Raw genomic sequence first — 12019 nt, forward strand, 5'->3', positions numbered from 1 at the left:
AATCTTGCTTTGTCACCCAGGCTGGAATGCAGTGGCACAACCACAGCTCACTACAGCCTCGGCCCCCTAGGCTCAAGTGATCCTCCTGCCTCAGCTTTCTGAGTACCTGGGACCACAAGCATACACCACCATGCCTAGATAATTTTTTTTTTTTTTGGTAGAGACAGGGTCTCACTATGTTGCCCAGCCTGGTCTTGATCTCCTGGGCTTGAGAGATCCTCTCGCCTCAGCCTCCTAAAGCGCAGGATTACAGGCATGAGCCATTGCATCCAACCATGTTCATTCATTCATCCAGAGAGTAGATATTTGAGCACTTTCTGTGTGTCAGCCATTGTTCCAGACACTGGGGATATAAATGGCAGAGTCCTCTGCCCTCCTAGACACTCCAGTGGCTTCATTAGCATGAGTGGCATTCACAGTAGCCAAGAGAGCATGTCATTCAATCAAGCTGTTCATTTAATTCCACTTGTGCCATCAAATTGGGGCATTATGAAATATTATGGACTGTAAGGAGAATGGGGCAAATTGGCCTGCACGGCATCACCATATGCCTTTTACTCACATATGAGCGCTACCTAATTTACAAGCATCTGGTGTTGATCCTCCAAATCTGCCATCAATTTTATCAACCGCATTCACAGGGTTGGCACACACAAGGACCTCTGAGCATGTGGCCCATTGCTGAAAACACATGGAAGCCCCTGGCCTACACCTTATCTATGGCAAAGAGAAGAACAGTGCTTTGGAGGCAAAAGATCTAGGCGGATTCAAATCCTAGCTCCAGCACTACGAATACATGTAATTTGGGATTAACTATTTAACTTTATGAGCCTCCTGTGGACACTGAGGATAGTGGCTCCTTGAAGATCTCTGGCAGGATTTAAAACGCTGTACGTGAAGGGCCCAGTTCCATGCCTGGAACATGGTAGGTAATCAGTGGGAAGTGTTTTTATTGCTCCTCTCCTCTTTGAACTTCTGGCTTTAAATTCTCCATGGTCTTGGTGAGCTGCTGCCATGCCAACTCAGAATAAGAAAAACCACAGAAAGCAACTCACAAAAGCGGGGTAAGCATTAGAGATGAGTAATAACTTGCTTAGGTTTCAGAATTCACAGTGGACACAGCTGAGATTTGAACCAGATCTGCTCTACTCACAATTGAGCTGCGCACAAAAGGGGGTTTCCAACATAAGCTGCTATCCAGCTGGATGCAAAAAGTTTGAACCAGGAACATCAACCACGGGCAACCCTATTCTCTGCACCACCACTCCGCCTCCGCCCCCCAGCCCCAGCACTTATGGCTGATGTTGCTAACAGCTCACACCCCACGCAGGTGCAGAATCAAGACTCCGGCCACCTCATGTTATTTCACTAGGTGAAACATTCCCATGCCATGTTTTTTCATACAGTCACTTCTTGTGGGTTTATTCTTTTCAGAATGTATATCTATATTTCTTGATCTGACTGAATAACTGAATGTACTAACACTATTTGGTCTTGTGTAACAAGACTAGAAACACAAATACCCACCTTCAGAATCCTCACTAGCAAAATACCCAAAAAACTTCTGTTTTATGATGAGGTAAAGGAGGAAGACGTATAAATGATTAAAAATGATTTAAACCAAACTATGTAACAGGCTTTATGCTTCATGCTTCACATATGTCACTTCATTTTACTCTCTCAATAATCCCCTAAATTACACATTAGGCCTCTCATGTTATAAAAGGATAAACTGAGGCTCAGAAAGCTGAAATGATGAGTTCAAGGCTACATGCCCACATTTCTCTGGTCAAAAGCCAAAGCTCCTCCTGTAACAAATGTCAAAGTCTATAGAAGACCCCTTGTGTGGGATTTGCAAACATCACACGGGCCGACACCTCTGCCCTCATCATTAGTTCTCTTCATATGGTACTGCTTTCCATATTTGAGTATTACTTTAAATTCTTCATGGATAAGTTTTCAACAGCCATATAAATAAGTGGAAAGCATCACTGGCTTTATGAAAATTCCTGAGGCTAAATTTGGCCCTTAGAGCAAATTGAAAAAGAGATGAAGCCCCTTTCTATGTCTCTGGGGTGGAAATCTATGAGAACAAACCAACAAACCTGGCCCAAATTACAAGGAAAGCAATGTATTTCTACATAGCTACCTGGACAAGAAGAAACATGGGTAAAAGGACTTATGCCAAAACCATAATAATCGAATTAGTTCATTGCATTTGCATAGCATGTTATAATTTGTTCTTTTGCAGACAATGCTCATTTGATCCCCACCCATACAATGAACATTCATAGATGAGGAAACTGAGACATTGAGAAGTTAAGTGACCAAAGTACGGTCATGGAGCTGATAAAGAAGAGCATTCCTGTTGACCAAGTGTCTTCAGAGTGGCAAATGTTCACTTGCTCCCCTTTGCTTCCTAGCTTCCTTTCTTCCTCCCTCCTTCTTTCTTTCCCTGCCTTCTTATACTCTCTCTCCCTTTGTTCCTTCCCCTAAGATATTTGCAGCCCATCATAGGGAAACAGGTGCTGAAATTAGAAAGAGTAGCTCCACAATGACCTATTCCCTCTTCCATCCTTCTCTCTCTCTCTCTGGCACCTCTACTTCTTTGGGGCATCAGCACCTTTCTCCTCTGGGATGAGGAACTGGCTTTATCTATTTGCTCATCATTTCTGCTCTTTCACCCTTCAGCTTCGTTGGAAGTGATTTCACACCTGATTCAACCCTATAGCCTGTCTCATGGTAACTAGTTAACCTTGGCTCTCTCCTGATATCCCAGCACTGTGTGGCTGCTCACTGGAAGTTAGTTGCTTCCAATGTGATACAGCTGCAGTGGCCAGCTGGGGCTCCTGCTGCATCTTCTCATGCTGTCCCCTGCTCCTGTTATCCCCTTTGTCACAGAATGATGGGGGTGTTAGGAATATGAGGAAGATGTTTTTAGTTTGATGGTTCGTTTTTTAACCAGCAGTGAGTAAGGGAAAATGAAAACTAAAAGACTGCAGTCCCAACTAATCCAAAGGAAGACATCTATCCCCAGTAGGGCCTAAACAAACAGTATAAAGAACATGTTAATGTTGTGGCAGTGAATATGGTCTTCAGAGCCAGGAAGGAATAGTTATGAATCTGAGCCATCCCACTTCTCAGGAATGGTGCCTGGAGGAAGCTGTTTCAACTGTCTGAGCTTCAATTCCCTCATCAATAAAATAAAGACCTTAAGACCTATCCCTAGTGTTATGAATTAATGCAACAGATACCTATTAAGCATCAACTAATAAATGATTATTAATTGAAGACACACTAATCATTGTGCTTTCAACACTCAGGATAATCCTAATATTAGGATTAGAGAACTAATATGATTATTATGGTTTTGGCATAAGTCTTTTTACCCAGGTTCTTCTTGTCCAGGTAGCTGTGTTAGAAATGCCTTGTTTTCCTTATGATTTGGGCCAGATTATGCTGGTTTCTTCTTGCAGATTTCTACGCCAGAGACATACAAAGGGGCTTTATCTCTTTTTCAATTTGCTCTAAGGACCAAATTTAGCCTCAGGGATTTTCATAAAATCAATGATACTTTCCACCTACTTATATGGCTGCTGAAAACTTATCAAAGAAGAATTTAAAGTTATTTTCAAATATGAAGAGCAGTACCATCTGAAGAGAACTTAATGATGAAAGCAGAGGGGTCAAGCCTGTGTGATGTTGGCAAATCCCACACAAGGAGTCTTCTATAGTCTGTGGCATTTGGTGCAGTAGAAGGAGCTTTGGCTTTAGACCAGAGAGATGGGGGCATGTAGCCCCAAGCACATCATTTCAGTTTTCTGAGCCTCAGTTTATCATTTTATAACATGGGAGGCCTAATGTATAATTTAGGGGATTATTGAGAGGGTAAAATAAATATAAGTGGAGCAGGAAGTGTAAAGTTTGTTACATAGTTTAACTTAAATCATTTTTAATCATTTATACCTCTTCCTCCTTTACTTCATTATAAAACCGAAGCTTTTTGGGTATTTACTAGTGTGGATTCTGAAGGTAGGTATTTGTGTCCTTAACCTTGTTACACAAGACCAAATAGTGTTAGGACATTCAATTATTCAGTTTGATCAAGAAATATAGATATACATTCTGAGGAGAATAAATGTTTGGATTATTAGGATTATTGAGTGTTGAAGACACATGATGAATAAAACAAAGTCTTCCCCAACACACAAGTTTCCACTATTTGTTAAATTAAAGGAAGCCAACAGCAGAGTGGTTCTCAAACTTTGCTTCACATTAAAATCACCTGGCCTGGGTCACACTTCATACCAATTAAATCAGAAAGTCTGGTGGTTGTGAGGGACTTCTCTTCCTGGGTCCCTGAGGGGTGTGGTTTCAAACGGATGGATTTACTTTGAGCACCTCCTCCACGCCTCCATCCGGGAATCAGAGGGGCTTCAACTGTGAAATTCCTTGTCTGATTTTCTCCTACAGTGGGCCAGGTAGGGAAAGCCAGGTGCGGCTCTTTTGTCCCAAAATCTCCGAAAGCTCTGGGAGGAGCAGGCTCTGTAACTCAGGATTGTTGACCAAGTAGCCAATGCAGTATCAGAGTCAAAGATCAATCACTCCAGAGGAAGTTTGAAAGAACTCCTCTCATTGGACGAGAACATGAATGGGGGGTGGGAATAACTCAAGGGTTAAAACTTAAGCTGCTCCTACCTCTAGGGATTTCCCAGTCTGGGTTCCCATCCCACAACAGCGTGGAAGCTCTCTCTCAACCCCGCTTTCTCCTCTCTCTTGCTCCCGCTCTGCCCTCTCTCCTCCCAACCCTTTCTAATAAATCGCTTTTCTACAAAACTCTTTGGGTACATGATATTTATTCAAACGGCAAACTCACCGTGCCTCTGGGGCCCCTTTCTCCACTTTTCCAGGGCCTAGAACCTCTTCAGAACTGGGAGTTGGGTATGCTCCCCTGGTTACAGTTGTAACCAGGCATCAAAATTTATTAAAGATCCCCACGCAATTGTAACATACAGAGTCTGGAACCCAGAGTGTGAGAAGCAAACATTCCCCAGGCAGACTTCTGCCTCTGCTTCCTCCCCTTCATTCTAGCTAAACACTAGTACTTCGTTAATTCTAACCAGTGCCTGGGCATCCCAGGCACTGGTTAGAATTAGCAACTAAAAGAATAACATCGATTTTTTTAAAAGCAGCAGCAATCTGCATTAACTTATTAATTTAGATAAATGTGTTTGGGCTTCCTTTATTCACAACAAATGAAGCACTCCCAGCTTCCCCCACCCACACCCCCAGCACTTGCAAGTACATTCTGTGGAAGTTCTGAAGTCTCCCTGAAACAGCCTCTTCATTCAGACTCTCTGCTGCTCAACTCTTTCTTAAACACAGGGGTAGGCCTCACAGTTTCTCAAAGATTTGTAGAATCTGCAGATTAGCATCATGGACCACACATTAGAGGACTCATTCTCTCCAGAGTACCTCTTGTTTATTGAGGAGCTCTCTTTAATCCCAAAAGAGTCCCTGACTTTATGTTGTTGAGAATTAAAAATAAACTATTGGAGCCTCGGTTTGAGAGACTGCCCCCATAACTATTCTCTCCATCGGAAGTGGATCCAGTTTGACTGATTTCCTTCCAGGCAACAAAAGCTTCAGAGCTATTTTAAAAGAAGGCACCGCTGCCTTCACGGGAAGCAAACAATAAATCTGTTTTCTCTTGTCCTGAGGAGCCCTTGGTCTTCAACCAACTGGCCAGCCCAGGCCTTCACTTGACACAAGTTTGCATATTTCAGCAAAAGAAGACATTATCTTAGCATGCTGCTATTTACTGGATGACCAAGGAAAAGACAGATTTTATTGTAGTGTAAACCAACCTGCAAAAGGATGGTAGTTTTGTATTGACTTTTCATCAGATTGTTGATAGACTCAAAGAGCCGTCTCATGGATTCTTCAAACTCCATCTGTTCTTTGCCTTCGTAAAGCCTGAAACAAGATACATCTGGGTCATTTCTCAAGCGAACAGACAATACCTTTAAAAGTGTGTACCAGGCATAAACTTCATTTAAAATTTAAAACAAAAAGGAGTGGGAGATGGCAACTTCAGGGAGGAGAGGATGCTGCAGATGCTGCGTGCATCATTCTCTCAAGAGAAAAGCCCCATATCCACCACACCCAATAGAAACCCACCAACTAACAGGGAATACGCCTTCTGCTGTATTTTTTAAACCCCAAGGAAACCGCAAAGGAACGAAATTTGTCTGAGCTGAGGGGACATTAATAATTTTCACCCCTCTGCAAGAATCAGAGGATCATGGTCATCAGATTTTCAAAGTATCTTGGAAACATCAAGGAGAAACAGTTTTGAATGTGCTGCCATTTCCACCTAGCCATTGCCTGCTTGTCAGATGAGTACCAACAACCCGTTTTATGTCAGGGGTCCTTGCCTTCCCTGCCCTCATTTCAGGAGTGTACTTATTACCTTAACTCAAGCTGTTGTTGCTCTGATTATAAAGGCCCTACATTGTAAAACATGTAAACCTAATTGAAATACATAACTTAGAAAGCGAGACTCCTCATTAATCCAAGCAGGGAGGTTAGCTATTGTCAACATTTTCATGGATCCTTCCAGGGACTTTCAACGCCTATAATAATATACAAGTGTAAAATTGCATAGAACCAGCTCCTCATATAAAACCAGTCTCCAGATACCTGACTCTTATCAACCCCTTCCCCCAGCATTAGGAGTGTTGTTCAGCTCAAGGCTTCTCCAAACAAGCATTTACTGCCAACCGTGAAATATCCACAGCCTAATCTGTGGCATCCATTGTGAAATGCACAGAAGAGCGCTCCTGTCTCCAATACAGATAAAGAGAGTCTCTCCTGTCACAGCCCTACACACTCAAAAGGCTCCTCAGTGCGCCCGGGCCTTGGCAAAGGTGCTTTCCTAGATAAAGCACTGACACACTTAACAGGTTTGTTTGCCCATCGACCACAGAGCAGGCCAGCCAGTCACGGCCCCCTCAGCGCCGTCTCTGCAAAATCCCCACTCTTCCCCTCACCCTTCTTTCCTATTTTTCTGCTTCATTTCTCTGGCTCTAAGTGTGTGTCCCTTCTGTTCATCTTCCTGAGTGTTAATCCCTCTCTTTCTCTCCTTGGGCCTCTGTCTTTATATCTGGTTCTCTTCCCCCACCACCCCTACCTCCCTGACTCCATCACTCTCTTTCTGTCTTAGTCACTATCTGTCTTTCTTTCCTTCTTTTTCTAACTAACCCCCTCTCTAAAGCCCTCCTGAAGTCAGAAGTGTAAGGGAAGTCAGTGCTGAACGTTCCCATCGGTTATGGGGACTCAGCAATTGCTACTGACCTTCTGGGTGTCCAGCTCAAGGTCACAGAGACAAGGAGCCCTGAAGTGGCCTCGTGCCTAGGGCTCCTCATTCTCTTCCTCTCCTTAGATCCATAGCTTCTTCCGCTAATTCGCCCCCACCCCAGCTTTTACACCGCTCACTGCTGAGCCTTCTTGTCCCACCACCAGAGACACCTGCCACAGCATATGTATTCTCGAGTCGATCCACTTTGGATTCAAATCCCCACTGTCCAGCGGGCACTTTATTACAACAGCCAACATTACAGAGCATCGCTCTGCTCCAGGCACCATCCTGGATGCGTGTTAAATCACTCACTCCTCACAACCTCAGCATGAGGCAGGCACTAGCACCATGCCCACTTAACAAATTAATGAAGCTTACACACATGCCGGAGAATACCAGGCCAGTGAGTGTCAGAGCCAGAATTCAAACATGGCCATCAGCTCCTGAGTTCAGTCTCTCAGTCTCTTTGTACACTGCTTTGCTCTACACTTTACTGCCCCCCTTAATTTCTACAAGCCTTCCTTCCCATGGGCAAAGTAGAAATTGTAATAGTACTATGTCAGAGGATAGCAAGGACCGACCCACACGGGAAGTGCTCAACACGGTGCCTGTCCCCAGCAGTTGTTAGTGCCTGCCGTACTATTGTCAATTGGAAGAATAGCGTGATTATCATTGCTCTCATCCCCATTTCACAGATAAGGAAACAGAAAAACTCTCAAGAGGTTGAAACTTGCCCAGATGCCATCAAAGTGGAAAAGATGAGACCAGAGTACCCTGTGCTTGACCTGGCTGAAAAGAGAGGATCATAATCCAGCACGGTGGTGGTCAGCCTCCCAGCAAGATGTCTTTCTCTGTGCCCACAGCCACCGGCAATCCCACCCATCACATCTTTTGCCTTGAAGTCTGCTACTCTTTCCATGAGGCACAGCCGCCTGAAAACACTGAATGAACTGCATCACCATGGCTGCTCCCGGTCTAGAGTCTCCCATCCACATTTAACACCCAGACCTGGCTGCCCAAGCATTTACAGACACATGGGATCTTTCTGTAGGGTGTCCCTGTGTGTGTGGTGGGGGGTTCTGCCCAGCTCCTCCTGGGAACCACCTGCTCCTTCAACAAGGCTGGGCTCAAGCAATACTTTCCTGTTGATTGGCCTGTCCAACCCGCCCTCCATAACTGAATGGCCCCCTGGCAGTTTTCCTTCTGGAATTTGTCATTTTTAAGAAAGAAACATAAAAACAGGCTTTTTTGGAGTCATCTAAATGGCAGCACTCCAGGGGGAAGGGTCATGAGCTCCTGCTGAAGAGATCCCTGAGGCTATCCTGGTTCCCTCCCTCTCTGTGTCTCATTATTTAACTGTTTTTTGGATGTTATGAGCTGTACAAATATCTTTACAATAAACTCTCTTTTTGCCTAGACTAACCCCAGTTGGTTTCATTGCAAACCCTCACTAGTCACAGCTTGGCAGGGTAGCGCAGGCTTCTTCCTGAAACTCCCCTGGGTTTGAAACCAAGAGCTGCTGAGATGTCCAGTGAGCATTTAGTTCATGCTCTTATTGTGCAGATGAAGAGACTGAGAGCCAGAGTGGGCAAATGACTTGGCTTCACCATCTTGTAAATATTATGTGACTGAGCTGAAAGGAAAAGAGATTTTCAGTCTGTAAGACCAAACCAAGGCTCTCTGTTCAACTTTAAATTTTGTAGGAAACTAAATTTAATTTTCAAAAGAAGAGAAGTGATCTGCTTTAGGTCACAGACTGTGCTAGTGATACAGCTTGAACCAGAAACAGGTATTCTTCTATGTTTTGAGTATCTAACACAGGAAGGCAGATGATATAAATCTCAGGAACCCACCATTACGGGACTCCACCCCTGGAGGGAATCCAATCTGCTCCCTGCTATTCATTTCACAAGTTAAGTGCCTTGACACCACTTAAGTCCAGGGATAAAAATAGATCTCACACTTGTCTAAGTTTATAAACGATAAAAAACAATTCAAGGGGGAAAATGGGGGAAAATTATATAGATGTTATATAAATCTTAAATTTATAATTTAAAGGTAAATTTTATTTAAATTTATAAAAAATACAAATTTAAATATAAATTTATAATACAACTTATTATAGTTATTAAATATAAATAAATTTAAAATATAAATGTATTTATATATAAATTTATATATTTAAATATAAATAAATATATAATTATATATTATCTATATAAACCTTAAAAGTATAAAGATACATATCTCTAAAATATATACATATTTTAAAATATTTATTTATTTTTAGGTGAGGAATGGTTGGGAATGGGAAGAAGAGTCACAGGACATGACTCCATCTGGGAAGAAGAAAGGAAAGAAAAATCTATTTCATATAAAGGGCTTTGCTATCAAGCCAGACTCCTCCATATACTTGCTGTGTATCCTCAGTTAGTTACTTTTCTGAAATTTTACTTTTATTCCTAATAAAATAGAGTTCTAACTCTCATTCAAATGGTTATTTTGAGGTGAAAAATGCTTAATATTGTAGCACTTAATATTCAAGTGCTTAATATTGTAGCTGGCATTTAATCAGCGTTAAGTAAACATTAGAAATTCTTGTTTCTGATTCCTAAGCACAGAAGTGATTGTATAGACAAGCTCTCTGATCTGAGCATAAGAGGAATATTTTGTAAGATATGGGGTCTCAATAGGTTGCCTCGGCTGGCCTCAAACTCCCAGACTCAAGGGATCCACCAGCCTCATGCTCCTGAGTAGCTGGGACTATAGGCACATGCCACCATGCTCAGCTATAAAAAAATATTTCAAGTAAGGAGTGACTAAGGAAAAAACTTCATAAAGGTTTTAGATTATAAGGAAGATGTAATCTGATGATAGCAGGGTGATTAAGCATAGTGGGACCTCCCTTGAAAAGCTTGAAAAGAAAAATGCCTCATCTGTCTGCAAGTCTTCAAATGTGGCCTTCAAGTCAAGGACACAGCCGATGTAGCTTCCAGGTTCTTTTTTAGGGCTTGGGCTCTGTTATAGCTTCAGGACGTAAACATTTTCTTCTGGCCTAGAACCCCTGGAAAGATACTTCAGAAACCAGCAGATTCTGCCAGGGAACAAATTATTAAAAGGCCCTAAGGCCCTGACCACAAGGAAAACTGGAACAACCTGCAAGGCACTGTTCTGGGGCATGCGAGTCCGACCACAGCCAGCACTCCTGCTCCCAGGGCTTGGATAAATATAGCGATGCTCAGCTTGCATGTGATTCATTAAGGAGACACTGTGCACAGCTGAGCACTCACTAAATGCTAATGGGGCCCCATATGTTGTGTACAATGCTCTGCGCCACTTCTTCCACGCAGGTACATAAAGCCTCAACCCAGGCTAGTATCCCACGGGAGCAGAATCTACCCAAAGCAACCTCAGGCTGCGGAAAGCAAGTGGGAAGATTCCCTTTACAATCCAGGGGTGGAGGGAGTGTCTCCTAACACCCTGACCCTCTTTTATTTTCTGTACCTTGGTCACTTCCAAATATATAGGCATCCATCCCTCCGATTCCTTCTCTGCCTCTTTGAGACAATAGAAAAGTTTAGGCAACACTGCTTGGGTTCCTAACCCTCCTCTGTCATTTACAAGTTGGGTGACCTTGGCTAAGGTACCTAATCTCTCTAAGACTCAGATTTCTCAATAGTAAAATGGTATTAGCCCCATAAGGTTGCTCAAAAATCAAACAACGTATGTAAAGCTATTAGCAGTGTCTAGTACATAATCAACAATAGATGTTAGCTATTATTACCAGTTTTTCTTCTGGATGCACCCATTTTGCTTCCTGAACTGTAAGGAGAAAGAAATCAGCATCTTCATAAAGACAACTACCATTTATTGAGCACTTACTATGCACCAGGCACCACATTGGAGATAAAAATGGGTAAAAGAACCTAGGAGGTAAGTGGCAGCTAAATAATTTATTACCCCAGGAACACGAGCAAGTAAGCGGGTAGGGAGGCATCTGTTGCCCAGGGGATGATGCTATGAACGGTTGGAGGCAAGCTGGAAAGCTGGCTCTAACCTTTTTCTATTCAAGCTCTAAAACAAGGTAACTTGGCTGCTGTTCCTTCCCCTGAGCCAATAATTTGCTCTATTTAGGTAAGTGTAAATTAGTGACATTACAAAAAGAACCACTGAATCTTTCCTGGTTTCAAAAGAGTGATTACTCTGGGAAAATCACAATACTTTTAGACAAGAGTCAAGGAGTCAAGTGTATTTCATTTTCTCTCTCTCTCTCTCTCTCTCTCTCCCTCCCTCCCTCCCTCCCTTCCTCTCCTTCTCCCTCTCTTTCCTCCCTCCCTCCCATCCTACAACCTGGGACCAAGAATAATTCTAGCTAACCTAGTGGCTGAATCTGTCTGAAGATCATCCTTGCACTTACCAATCCTGCTCATAGAATGAGACCTTTCAGTGCACTAGGCAGGCACATTTAAGTCAATGAAATAGTCATGGAAAGCACTCATAAAAGAGATGGTTCCCTTCCTGATTCACTTCTTCCCTGTATGGTCACTGCCACCATCCCTACCTCTTCCCCACCATCAAGGTATATGGACCTGAAATAAATAAGAAATTGCAGACTAAGACAGGGAATCTTAAAGTTAGCTGTCTCACTCAGCAATGGTC

General features: G+C 42.9%; 1 protein-coding gene across 2 annotated transcripts in view; it reads right to left on the reverse strand.

Annotated features, from left to right (window-relative positions):
• DOCK2 (dedicator of cytokinesis 2) overlaps positions 1-12019 on the reverse strand; it is a 443384-nt gene that overhangs the window by 326149 nt on the left and 105216 nt on the right. For both annotated transcript variants that reach the window (XM_032252751.1, XM_032252750.1), the window contains exon 23: positions 5868-5976. In XM_032252751.1, the coding sequence (XP_032108642.1) occupies positions 5868-5976 (109 nt within the window). The remainder of the gene's footprint in view (positions 1-5867; positions 5977-12019) is intronic.

This window comes from Sapajus apella, unplaced genomic scaffold (genome assembly GCF_009761245.1).
Source record: "Sapajus apella isolate SASKATOON/1434 unplaced genomic scaffold, GSC_monkey_1.0 scaffold79, whole genome shotgun sequence".
Classification (NCBI taxonomy): domain Eukaryota; kingdom Metazoa; phylum Chordata; class Mammalia; order Primates; family Cebidae; genus Sapajus; species Sapajus apella.